This window comes from Micromys minutus (assembly GCF_963924665.1).
Source record: "Micromys minutus genome assembly, chromosome: 30".
In the NCBI taxonomy this organism is placed as follows: domain Eukaryota; kingdom Metazoa; phylum Chordata; class Mammalia; order Rodentia; family Muridae; genus Micromys; species Micromys minutus.
This window is the reverse complement of record NC_137965.1, coordinates 24,105,441-24,118,232: the sequence shown is the minus strand read 5'-3', so window position 1 is coordinate 24,118,232 and position 12,792 is coordinate 24,105,441. Positions and strand designations below refer to the sequence as shown.

The 12,792-nt window shown below is 40.4% G+C and overlaps 1 protein-coding gene across 13 annotated transcripts in view; it reads right to left on the bottom strand.

The window, feature by feature from the left end:
• Positions 1-739: 739 nt before the first annotated feature.
• Positions 740-12,792, bottom strand: part of AFDN (afadin, adherens junction formation factor) — a gene marked incomplete at its 3' end in the record, with an annotated part of 127,361 nt that continues 115,308 nt past the window's right edge. For 10 of the 13 annotated variants that reach the window (XM_080941699.1, XM_080941707.1, XM_080941706.1 and 7 more), the window contains 4 exons: positions 9,772-9,906; positions 6,839-7,127; positions 3,910-3,994; positions 740-2,709 (listed from right to left, as the gene is read on the bottom strand). In XM_080941699.1, the coding sequence (XP_080797825.1) occupies positions 2,556-2,709; positions 3,910-3,994; positions 6,839-7,127; positions 9,772-9,906 (663 nt within the window). Of the gene's footprint in view, positions 2,710-3,909; positions 3,995-6,838; positions 7,128-9,756; positions 9,907-12,792 lie in introns of those variants that run through there. The other 3 variants (XM_080941708.1, XM_080941711.1, XM_080941702.1) reach the window with 2 other exon arrangements.

The window sequence follows — 12,792 nt, the reverse complement described above, 5'->3', positions numbered from 1 at the left end:
GTTTCAAAAGGATGCCTCTACAGAGCAAAAACCACAACAAATTAAAATATGGAAAAACACAAACACTATACATAACTTCTGATTATTACAAAAAAGTTCCCCACAATTTTCTTTAACTCTCAAACATGACTTTCCTTCATTAAAATTCCTTTGAATTTTATAAGACACTTAGTGCAATACTTGTCCATATAACATTATTCAGAGTCATCCCCTGTTCATCTGAAACTTTGTATCTTTTGACTAGCAACTCCTAACTCCTTCATTGCATTCACCAAGCCCTGAGATCTGGATGCTGCCCTGCCCCCTGCTAAAGCACAGTAGGCATGAGGGTGAAGGAACAGCATCTCACTGACCCTTCCAGCTCTGGAACTGGTCAGTGTGCCTGGTGCCATGATAGTAAAACATACCTTCATTACATCAAAATGCCTGGGTTCTTACACTTGAAACATGTATGACCAGGTCACCCTTTATACAATGTACTCATCAGTAAGTGGGGTTTGATAATCCAGGGACCAAGATGGGGCACTGAAAGCAGACATGGTCCCAGCAGTCATTTGGGATGCTGAATGCATAAGGGGCAGCCATGGAGACAGAGGTGACAAAGCCCTCATAAGGGACTCTAGTATAAATGCCCCTTAGTCTAGTTGAGTCATCAAAGAGTACCTTACCATAGACATGGGGGTGGGGGGCGTTGAGGAAAGAAGAAACAAAAACAAAAACAACCAAGGGACAAAGGAAAGAATGACTCAGCAGTTTAATGAAGGGGTGGCAGATGGAAATGGGAAAGACTCATGCTAGCATTACACATATAAACTTTGTCAGCATTTGAAAACAATAGAAAATACACTTAAATAGATACAAAGTTTATTAAAAATAGGCTGCAACTGAAATACAGTAGAAATTGAAAACAACAGCAGTTTTGGGTGTTTCCCCCATAGTAATGCACACTGTTCCACGTGCTCTTACCACACCTATTCACATCTGACCTCACTGTCCAGGGATGGCAAAGTCTACTTCACTACGGGTCTCACAAACACACATGCAGAGTTTTCAGATGTTTGCAGGTTCTTGAGTGGATCTGTCTTCACATGTACTAGCCACAGCAGGTACCTGCTCTTCTTTGGGAGGTATGATCATGTCACCCAAAGGCTGCCAGTGTGCTCCAGACACAAGGAGAATACACTTCCTAGGCAAGACAAGTGTGCAAATCCTTCAACTCTCAGGGCCCTTCTATTCTCTTACAAAAGAAACAGCAGACTCATTTTTACTTAGGAAACTGGATAAACATAAAAAAATATTTACAGTTGTATGTCAACATACAGCTCTTATTAAAAGTTTTTTTTTCAGGTTGTAAATATCTCTGTTCTATTTGAAAGTGTGCATATTTTCCTGATGCACAGATTTGTAAGAGAAGAGTATGGTACAGAAAGATCATCTGGACCCACATTAGGGGATTCTCAAACAGAAAATGTACTTGAAATCATAAAGTCAGCTTTCACACTAAATAAGCAAACTGAGGTCTGTCTCCCACAACTCAGCTGAGAAAGGACAAGGAAAAATTCAGAAACCAAAATTAAGTAACTCTACTATGCTGGGAAAGAGATGCAGATTCCTTTGCCAGAAGTGATCTTATAGGACTTAAGTTACAGGAGGCACAGGAACACATTCCTTTCTTTCCTGACAGTGTGTCTAAAGTCTCTTTACTAAACTTACAATTTCTGAGACAGCTATGTTTGTCTGCCACCCATGAGCTCCCAATTTTCTCAGATGTCTTTGCTCCTACCTACATGAATGCTGTGTAGTTAGAGAGCTTGAGATACTTTGGAGCCTCTGAAATACTAGGTAAATTTCTAGCAAACTGTCATCTTTAATTTCCACCAGTGATTATTCTAAAGATGATCTGTTATTTATAAAAATAAAATCCATAGAATTAAATCCTCAAAAATTTCTTGAGCATTTTCAGATTTAAATTATTAATTTGATATTCAATCTCAAACATTTAGAATTGATCAGGAGGCTCACATTTATTTGTCAAGAATGATGTGTTGTGCACCTTACATAAGAAATGCCATCTAACCACCTCATACAAATATGATAGAATGAAAAGGCAGCATTTGCCCTGGGCTGAGAGCCCTGTCTCCTGCAGACAGGGTCCACTCTAACTCAGTACTGCTCTGAACTGCTCAGAGAAAGAAAGGAAAGATAATTTCTTGGCCTATTACCCTTGGAATGACAATGGGAGGAGATGGCACAGAGGAATCACCCTGCCATCTTTACAGCCCTTCATTTTGCCCTATGGATCCAAGACTCCCCCAAAAAGGCTAACAAAAGCGGGTAACTTCACGTGAGTCAGATCACTATGAACTAGGCAGGATTTTTCTTGGTAAAGTAAAACAAAGTTCCTTGGAATAGGAACATCTCTAATTCGCAACCATTCAGAAACAGAAATTAAACATCCCTTAGAAGAATTGTTCCTTCCTCTTCAGGCACACACACAAATACATAAATCCACTGCCAAGGGCAGACCTGCTTGAGTACAGGGGTCCTCTCTCTTCTCACTTGGTGTTCAGTTCATTCTCAAGCTCCGTTAATTTTCGAGAAGCTTTCACTTTGTCAGACACATCTTGTCCTTGTGAAAAGAGGCGCTGACGCTCTTTAAATGTCAGGTTTTCAGGGGCTCCAGAACTGCCAGGTAAGTCTGCATCTTGGCTGGCCAAGAGGAAAAGACAAAAGATTATGCACCACAACACAAGTAAGTAGCCTAAGTGAACTATCATAAAAATTGTAACAATTCAGTGGGACTTGTTCATTGTTTGCATTAATGCAGTAATTTTACATATTTTTCAGACCTACATTATGGTCTGAACAGAACTTTAAAAGCCAACTGGTGCTCAGACAACTAAATGTAAGTTCAAAAAAAGGGGTGGGAACAAATGGCATAGGCCTATAACCAACCTAACAGTTACAATTACAACTTAAAAAAAAAAATCAAGAGTAATAAACCAATAAATAATTCCATGTAGAAAGGGGGCAAAATATTCTCTTGACAGTGACCTTCAAAACTGAATAAGGGGAGTAGAGATGGCTCAGTAATTAACCAGAGATCACATAAACACTAGAAAAACATGGCAGCCAATGTCACCGTCTAAAGACCCTCTTTCAAGGAGTTGGGTAGAGTAATTTGAGGATAATTCCTGTCAATCTCAGGCCTCCAAATGCACCCACATACACACATATGTTTATTTCCCTGATGCCACCCACCCACGCTAAAAAGAAAGAAAGAAAACAATAAAGTCAAAGAGTTCAATTTCAGTAAGCAGGCAACTCTTTCCACCTAAGCAAGTTTAACTATGAAGGTAGTTTAAAACTAAGGCATTTCCACAAACCTTCTCCAGTTTAACACTGAGAGTCAGACCAGCACTGATTAACATAATTCAATGTTACAAAAGCAGAGGACATGTAAGATGACCAAAACGTGTAGCTAAACCAAGGAGAGGATCAGCCTGTGATAAGAAGAAGCCTGCACTGGCAGGCCTGGCCTTCATGCCTCTAACATTTTACTCTTACAGCATGTCCAGTACCACCTCAAACAGACCCACGTTAGCAACATCAACTTTAAAAAAAAGCCCATATGTACAGGTGAGACTCACGCCTAATGTCAAAGTACTAGGGACACTGAAGAATGGGGCCTATCCAACGTTTGAGGCCAGCCTGGATACACAGTAAGTTCTAGACTACAGAGGATGGGGGGAAAGGAGGGAAGGACAGAGAGATACAGACAAACTCCATTCTAAAGTGATTTTGTATAATTACAAACTACCCAAATCCTGATAAAGTCTGATACCATGCAGCAATGACAGGAACATGAGAATAAGCCGGCACAGCTTAGACCCAGCCCAGCCCTACTACCTTCTAGTGCGTTTTTCTCTTGTGTCCCGATGAGCATCATAGGGTCCAGCAGCTGTGCCAGCAGATCCTGAGTAAGAGTTTGGTCCTTTCCATAGGGGGAAAAAAAATCCAAGTTAAGGTATTTAATTACTCTTAAATGTTACTCATGTTATAGTGTCTGCAGAAAAACAAGATTCCTTTCATTATTGAAGAAAAAAAGCCAAGAAATCAAAGGCTCTTTATATGCTCAAAGATTCATTAATATAAAATTCACTAAGATGCCTCGATAATCCAATCACTATGTTCAATAACTTAGAATGGAAAAGCTATAATGTATCCTTAAAAAAAAAAAAAAAAAAGTCAATCAAATCAGGGGCTGGAGAGATGGCTCAGTGGTTAAGAGCACTGACTGCTCTTCCAGAGGTTCTGAGTTCAAATCTCAGCATCCACATGGTGGCTCACAATCATCTGTAACAGGATCAGATGCCCTCTTGTGCTGAGTCTAAAGACCGCAACAATGTACTTGCATACATAAAATAAATAAATAAATATTTTTTTTAAATTAATAAAAATAATAAAACTCCTAACTCAAAAACAAGGCTCAAACCCCACAAATTCAAAGACAGACCCACAGAAGACTTAAAAAACAAAGAGTAAGGGCCCTGGGCATGGACATCTGTCTTAACCAGGAAACCACAGCTGAGCTTGATGTCCACCAGTTGGCCAACATGTGCCAAGACTTCAGGAGTTAGGAGATGATGCAAATAAAGCTGCAGCACGTACCCAAGTCTGCAGTGGTGCTCTAGAGAACACTTCAGTGCTGTTCCTGTAGCCACTGAAGCATCGCGAAATACAGGAAGGGGCTCAACAGTTAAGAGTACTTGTTGCTCTTGCAGAAGCCCAAGGGTAGGTTCCCAAATTACAACTATCTCAAGTTTCTGGTGACTTATACATACATGCAGACAAAAAACTCATGAAATCATATTCATCTCTGAAAAAACAGCTTATAATGTACAAAAGACTGGAAATATTTGGCAAACATGGACAAGATTGGATTAAACAGGCCACAAAATTATCACTAGGTTTTGAGATGATAAAACTTCACTCTTTTTATACAAGAGAAATGAGAACAAATATTCGTTCATATAAAGAGCCTATGAATAGGATTTTTTGGATGCATTTGGACAGAGTCTAGTGTCCTTCAAACTGCAAGAACAAGCACCAGAAGTTTAGGCTTCCCAAGTCATCTCAGAGGGTGTCACCTTAGCAAAGACTGTCTTCAATCTCCTGACACTCTACATGAGATCTAACATGGGATTTGCACAGCTGGCCTCAATTCCCAACTGTGTGTTCATTTTGTCTGTAATTAAGGACAGTTCTTTGTAATTTTGTGCTTTGCTGAGAATGACACCAGCTTCTTCCACAGGCAAATCTTTCAGAGTAGTTGAAGCTTGCTAGAACATTAAAACTTGGAGCTGACTATATATGTCACACACACATACATATATTTATATATCACAAATATATATATATATATAAATTTCCATTTATAACCAAAATTTATTTCCCAAAAGCTTTAGTAAAACAAGCACATCATTTAAAGACATCCTATCACCAAAATTTAGTCGTCATTTCCAATGCATAAAGTCTGTTTCATGTGAACCCTTGGAAGAGGCCAAGTCCCACCTGCATTAGCATGCTTCATCAGAGAAAGGGCAGACACAGCACACAGAAAAGATGGACTGGACAAGGCACAGCACTGCTGCATATATGAAGTGGAGTACGGGCTGGTGGTGTGAGTGGGCACTGAAGTCCACAGGTTTGGTTCCTAACTATAATGAGACTATCCAGTTTGTCCTGACATTCATAAAATATATAGTCCAACTATAAATCTGATATACAATCAATAGCAATATGCTTCAAAATGTATTGCTATCCCATCAATAAATGCCTTGAAAGAGCACCAAATTCTCAACATTTATAACAGAAATTTTATAAAAAGGTTAGATTTGGGCTTTCAGAATGATTGAATAATATTGCATACCAATTCTCCAAAACAGATGAAAAGAGTCAGTCAGAAGGGTTTAACTACTGGAAGTGGCAATCCCATAAAGGTCTGGACACTAGTGTAGAAGGTGCAGAGAGCAGGATAATGAAATGGAATGGAGCAGTGAGAGGGACAGAGGAAGATGAGCAACTAGGCTTGCTGTGTCAGGCAGGAAAGCCTTACGGTCAGCTACCGCACTGCATGTCACAATACCCCACCAGGCTTCTACAAGGGGTTTGAGTCACCACACGGGCCTCAGGAACAAAACATGTTCTACTCACTAAAATGAAGTAAATTAAAAATGCAGCTGGTACCTGGCAATCTGACTTTACAGATCATGTTTGAGAAGGCACTTGTTTGACCAAAGGTAAGAATCACTTTTATAGGTATACAAAAAAAGCCAAGACCAACAGTACTTCAAATAATTTGGAGGACTGACTGTTGTCAGTGGATTAATGAGATGAAATACCTTTAACTATAAAAGAAATTGGAGAGGAAAGGCTAAATTGAGAGAATTAGCACAAACACCACCATCAGAGGCAGAGGGAAATCACATGGTGAGATCACAAGGCAGGCATGGTCTCCATGTACCTTGCCAAGTGGCAGGGGTACAGAGATTCCAGGCTCAATCATCAAGGACAGAGAGGTCTGATTCACCATTTCCTCTTTTACCTCGACCTTTCCAGTGGCCAGGACGGTACAGGCTTGGTTTGTCTAGCGGGGGTAGGGGCTGGCCTGCTTTGCAAGCAGTACTGTTGGCTTTGGCCAAGGGTGGCTGGAATGATTTGCAGAGAGATATGCCATCCGAGGCTGGACGTGGCTGGCAGGGGGGCTGCTGCGGCTTAAGGGTGTCATGAGGAAGGTACCCATGAGACTTCCTTGTGCTGGGGTACTTATCCTGACCTGCTGGGCCGTAGTTCTCTTCCTCCTCATCATCATCATATGCAACAAACTTGGCAGTGAACAGCGAGTCTGGGGAGAGGACCTGTGTTTTGAGGTAGGAAGCATTTCGTTGAGGTGGGGGAGGAGGGGCAGTGGGTGCTGAGGATGGGGATGGGGGCTTGTAGTCCTGTGGAAGTGGAGGTCGGCTCAGCCCGGGCTCTTCGGGCTCCAGCAACCTGCGTGCTGCCTCTTCATGCTGTCTGCGCCTCTCAGCTTCTAGGCGGCTGTAATACCCTTCTTCCTGTCGCCTCTGCAGGCGGGAATAGACAAGAGTGCAAAAGGTCAAGGGTCAGGGGAAAATCAGTGGACCCTTTGTGCCTTCACAGGGAATGACAGGTACCATGATCATCACATCCATTACCACACTCCAGCAGAAGCTCCTCTCAGGACATATGAGAACACCCACACTGCCCCACACTGACAAGAACTGCTCAGAAGCATGGGATAAGTCAAATCTTAGGACCTTTCATTTGCACAATCAGACATAGGATCATCTACATTCTTTATTACTCCTCTTTTCCTGGAACTTTTTCTCTCCTTTTCTGTTTAGACAGGATATTAACTTACCTGTTTCTGCTGTGTTTCAAGAGGAAACAATAAACAGTAAGAAATATCACTCATTTTCCCAAAGCCACAATCTAACAAATATGCTTTCCACAGTAAATGTATATTTCAATCTTAACAAACTCTCTGAAGAACAGAAAATGAGAGCCGAGCATTAATAGTATTAGCAGATATATTCTGACACACACTGTACATTTCATCCAGGCAAACTACAGATGACAGTATTGAAATTCTTTTTACATTTAAAAAGGCAACAACACGGTTTTAAGGATAGACAAGAGTTTTAGAGCACAAGAAGGAAGTAAATTTGAAAAGGGACGAAAGAGGAAACAAAACAACCTGCCTTGACTTAAGCAAATGTTCAAGTGCAGCCAGGTTGGAATCCATCCACCCACAGAGAACTGACACCATAGACCATGCTGGCATTGTTTCTTTGTCCCTACTATGCGTCCCTCTTTCCCTGGTCCCTCTAGAGCTACAAAAGCACACACAGAGAGAACAGACAATGTTCCCTGCTTCATATTCTGAGAGAGAAAGGGGAAGACTAACGGCCAGCCCCACTCATTACCCTAGCCCCAATTTCTGCTTTACTTCTTGTTTTATGTTGGAAAATCCTATAGGAAAGAATTTTTATCTTCTTGACTACAAAATCAATACTATGTTAGGTTGGGTAATTAAACTAAGAAGACTTCTGTGGCTTTTAAGTGGCACTTGCAAGAAATTTAAAATTACATGAAGAACAGTTGCTTGGATAACACTGTAGGAAGAGACCAAATGAACCTTCTTCAGTTACACCAAGAAGAGATACAATTAAATGACCACAGTAACTTTATCCAGAAAATGAATGCACATGTTCCACAACAGATCAAACCCATTATTTCTGGACATTCTGTAGTAAAAATAGTATTTCAGTTTTTTTTTTTTTTTTTACATTGACTACTCAATTATAGAAACAGTTACTAAAACACAAAGGTATATGACATAATTATGTTACGAGAACACATACTGGCAAAATTAAATAACCAAGAGTTTCTCAGCACAGAAAGCTCAGCTGGCTTCTCCCTGGACATAGAACTCTGATGCCATGACCAAGCTGCTTCCTCCCGGTAGCTGGCCAGCCCTGACCTGGGAAAGCACCTCCCTCTGCAGCCTGAGGACTCTCAGAATAAACAGCAAAGCAAGATCACCATAACTTTAAAACTACATGGCTCCTATGCTCCGTACTTCCTGACTTCCTGCAGAGATTATCACTTCCCACTTACATTATACACATTAAAGACTCGTGGGTAAGCTGATCCTAAAAAACTCAAAATCTCCAGAACGACTCTGCTGTAACAGAGTCACTGCTTCAGATGCACTTGTGTCTCCTCACACCATCCACTCTACGTTCATTTAAATGAGACACTTATCAATCCTAATCTTAGATTGTCTTCTGACCAAACCATTGCTTTCATTAAAAAGAACTTCTGTAAAAAATTTTTTTAACTCTAATGGGGTGTAGTTCACTGGGACGATCAGGGAAATATCTATTAATAAAAACTAAACTTTTCCCCATCAGTAGTGACGAGCTTCTACCTTCATGGAAGGAAAGTAACTAAGAAAAATAGCTTCTCTAAAACCACACAGCATCATAATCTCTGGGATAGGGCAGAGCAGACCTGGACTCAGGGCAGCAGCCTCCATACCCAGGAGAACCTCAGCTTCAGACACAGATGCAGAGAGATCCTAGAACTACACCTTAAGTTCCTGCTTTGGGGAATGTCAAAATCAGCTGTTTTTAAAATTCAACTACGGAAAGTATCTGAGTTAAGATCCACATATAGAAATAACCAGAATGTTTGTTGGGTTCCATTATTAATTTTGTGTGTTTTTTACATGTCATCTACACTCTTTACCATCAATCAGAGTTAAGTAATTTTAGTAGATAATCTATTTAAAATGGCTAATGAGAACCGATTGCCTTCCATGTTACTATTGCCTCCCACAGAACTCACACTCAATTCTCACAATAACTGTACCATCTCCATAAAAGCCACCTGAACCCTGCCTGGGAAAACCAGCACAGTATCATACCCCATATCCCTTCCTCAGGGACAAGAATTTGAGGGAGACCAGCTCAGAAGGCAAGGGAGCCTGAAGACAGTCCAGAAGAGAGGTAGGCAGGCCAGATGGGGCTAGAGTTTTTGGTCCAATAGCAAAAGTTGGAAGATGCAGCCCTGTTCTGTCTTATGCATCCTAGATACAAATAATTTCTAGCGCCCTTTGCCCTAGCCAATCATTTGTGTTCAGGCTATTTTGGTAAAAACTAGCGGCCTTTAGAGGACCATAACCTTTTCTTCAGCATCCCTCTTTACTCGCTCCTCCTCCTGATGACGTCCATCTTCCTCTTGTCTTACTCGATCTTCAGCTTCTCGTTTCCGCATCTCTTCCAACTGTTGCTGGCGCCTGCGCTCCTCATCCTGTAACTAACAATAAATAGAATTTAACTTTCACCCGGTCAACCCCACCAGCACAGAAACGAAAAAGCACATCCTGAGACAAGCAGACAAACACACACACACACACACACACACACACACACACAGACACAGAAAGTCAAGTAGAAAACACCAGGCTAGATCACTGTTGGAGGTTGGGAAAGCTCATATATTAACTAGCTAGCTCTTACCATTTCAAAGTAAGTTAGCCAAAAGCTTTGTCTCAGTGTTATTCTTCCAATAAACACGACTCAATGAAACCAGTTATTCTATACATTCATGCATTAATCAAGGACCATTTTTTCTTTTGCTAAACTAAATGTTAGCTACCTCCTACAAATCAGCAATAGGTTCCACTTTAAGAACCACAAAATGTGATGACCACCCTGAATTGTTATCCTCTCTCTCCTGAGAATGTGGGTGGGACTTGCACATAAGCACAAGGCTGCCTATCCTGAATCCAGTCTTGGTTGGGAGCTGTTAGGAACAGCCTACCCTGCATGGGAGTGGAGTAAAAGTCTAGGGCTTCTCCTCTTCTAGCAATTCTGTTCCCTCCATATGTCAACCTTAGACTCTGGGAGTCTCCACCTAACCTGACACGACCTCAGACTTGCAGGTAAGAGTTCAGACTCATCCTGCCTCATTTCTGACTATCATATGGGGGGCACTGCTAACTCCCCTACATAGGATGCTTTGCTTTAGGTGACAGCTAGTATAAAAGTGCATATGCTGGTCCCAAATCTGTCAGCTGATGTTTCTCTATTTCTGGTCATTAAGTTCTACCTTTCTGAAACAACAAAAGACCCAACACCTTCCCTTCCCAGTGTCCAACAGTAACAGCCACATTCAAATGCCAGTGACATGTCGCTTGTTTGCTGTGGCTCCTTCAGCGCCCTGATCTACAGCTATGTCTGCATTTTGTCAGACAGTGGTGACACTGAAATGCTGCACAGATCTGTGCTGAGGGGAAAACCTACAGAAGCACTGTGATCTGTCACTGTGTGCAAACTCTCCATAATTCAAATCTCCAAATTATACTGCCGACCTTCAGCTAATGCAGAAATTATTTATAATAAAGAGATTCCTGTGAGATCCAGTTCAAGTTCCATAAAATCACGTTTGCCTACACATTGTTTATAGAAAAACTATTTAAACTTCTCAATTTAGATTGTATGATTTAAAAAACACACACACCAAAAAAAAAAAAAAAATCTAAAGTTTTATTCCTTGTTTTTAATGGAACAAAATATTAGCTCTAGGGCTGGAGTGAATTTCAGCAGTTAAGAGCCCAGCAGCTCTTATAAAGGGTCCAAGTTTGATTTCCAAAATCATCTATAACTTCAGTCTCAAGAAATCTGATCCCCTCTTCCAGCCTCCTTGGACACCAGGCACAGATATGTATGCAGGGAAAATATTCAAACATATAAAATTTAAAAAAATTTAACTCTACTATATCCAGTAGAAAAGAGTAAATTAGCTTGTGCTGTTTGGTTTATTGATGTCAGTATATAATAAAACATCCCAGAAAAACTGTCTTCTCAAAAAGAGAATCAAAGTTAAGTTTTTGTTTGTTGTTGTTGTTTAAGGTAGGTGCAAGTCCAAACAGAGGTTGGGATTTATGATGGATTTTGTAGCAGGCATATATACTGCTAATGAAAAACCAAGACACAAAGAGACAGGGAAGCAAAAGTCTTCCCTGAGAACTTCAATGAGGTGATGCAGCCACCTGTGCACACCCTAGAAGAGTCAATGTCAAAATAAAAAGGCATGGTGGTTACGAAAAACCAGAAGAAGCAGAGCCCCCACAAGAACAACAAAATCAAAAAGCTCAGAAACCATCGAATGCTGAGAGAAGGCAACTTAAGGGCAAAACCAAAGCTACACTTGCCGTTCTCCACAGTTGAGCTCTTCCTGTTATTCAGCAGGAGAAACACTCACTGCACAATGCTTTAGCTAACTAGTTCAATCATGATGCTCATAAGTATAGTTCCAGGTTCACAAATACAGCAGGAGACATTTTCTCTAAAAATAGGGTTTTACATGGTCATCAAGAGGTCTTCTGTGTGTATTTAGTTCACAGTTTATTATTTTAAAAAAGATAAATTAACTAGAACTATTATAACTGAAACATTTTCCTCTTGTTTAGTAAATTGTGTTTCTTACTATATTTTGTTTTGTTTCTTTAAAATATTTTACCTTTCTTCCCCTTTCCATGAGCATTAGTTGGAGAGGGAGGGAGTTTCTTAATTTCTTCAAAAGTACAACTCAAGATAGGGCACTGTAAGGCTTACAAGCATCCAATAACAGAGGAAGGGCATCTTCAACATCAGTCTCACTGTTCTGTAGCCCAGTGACAAGCTGCCTAATGCAGTGAAACCGAGCATCTGGTATCTCTGATCTAACCAAGGCCAGCAGCTAAGACTGAACCAGGCTGTATTCCTAAAAGGTGCTTTTAGGACCAACAAATACTGTAGGTTGGGGTTGGTATGTTTATAACTTTCACAAAAATATACTAGGACACTATTGTTATTAAATTATCAGCCATGTAAAATGGGGATCATGACAGGCTTTCCTTTTTAACATCTGAAGTCTGCTAGAGTCTAAAGCATTTTTAAAAATCCTTTTCCAGTATAGGTAATTTTTTTTCCTAAAATTTAGCTGCAATTTTAAGATAAAAGTAAAAAACAAACAAACAAACAAACAAAAACCTTGAAAGAATTAGATTATTACTAAAGATGTCTTTGAAAGATCTGGGTTTAAAGCCTAGATCTGCAAAGAACCAGCTATTCCTGTCTAAGAAAAAAGCTCTATGTGTAGCATCAGAGTTCTTTAGAAAACAATGACCCCTCTAACAGTGGCAACAAATATTTTTAA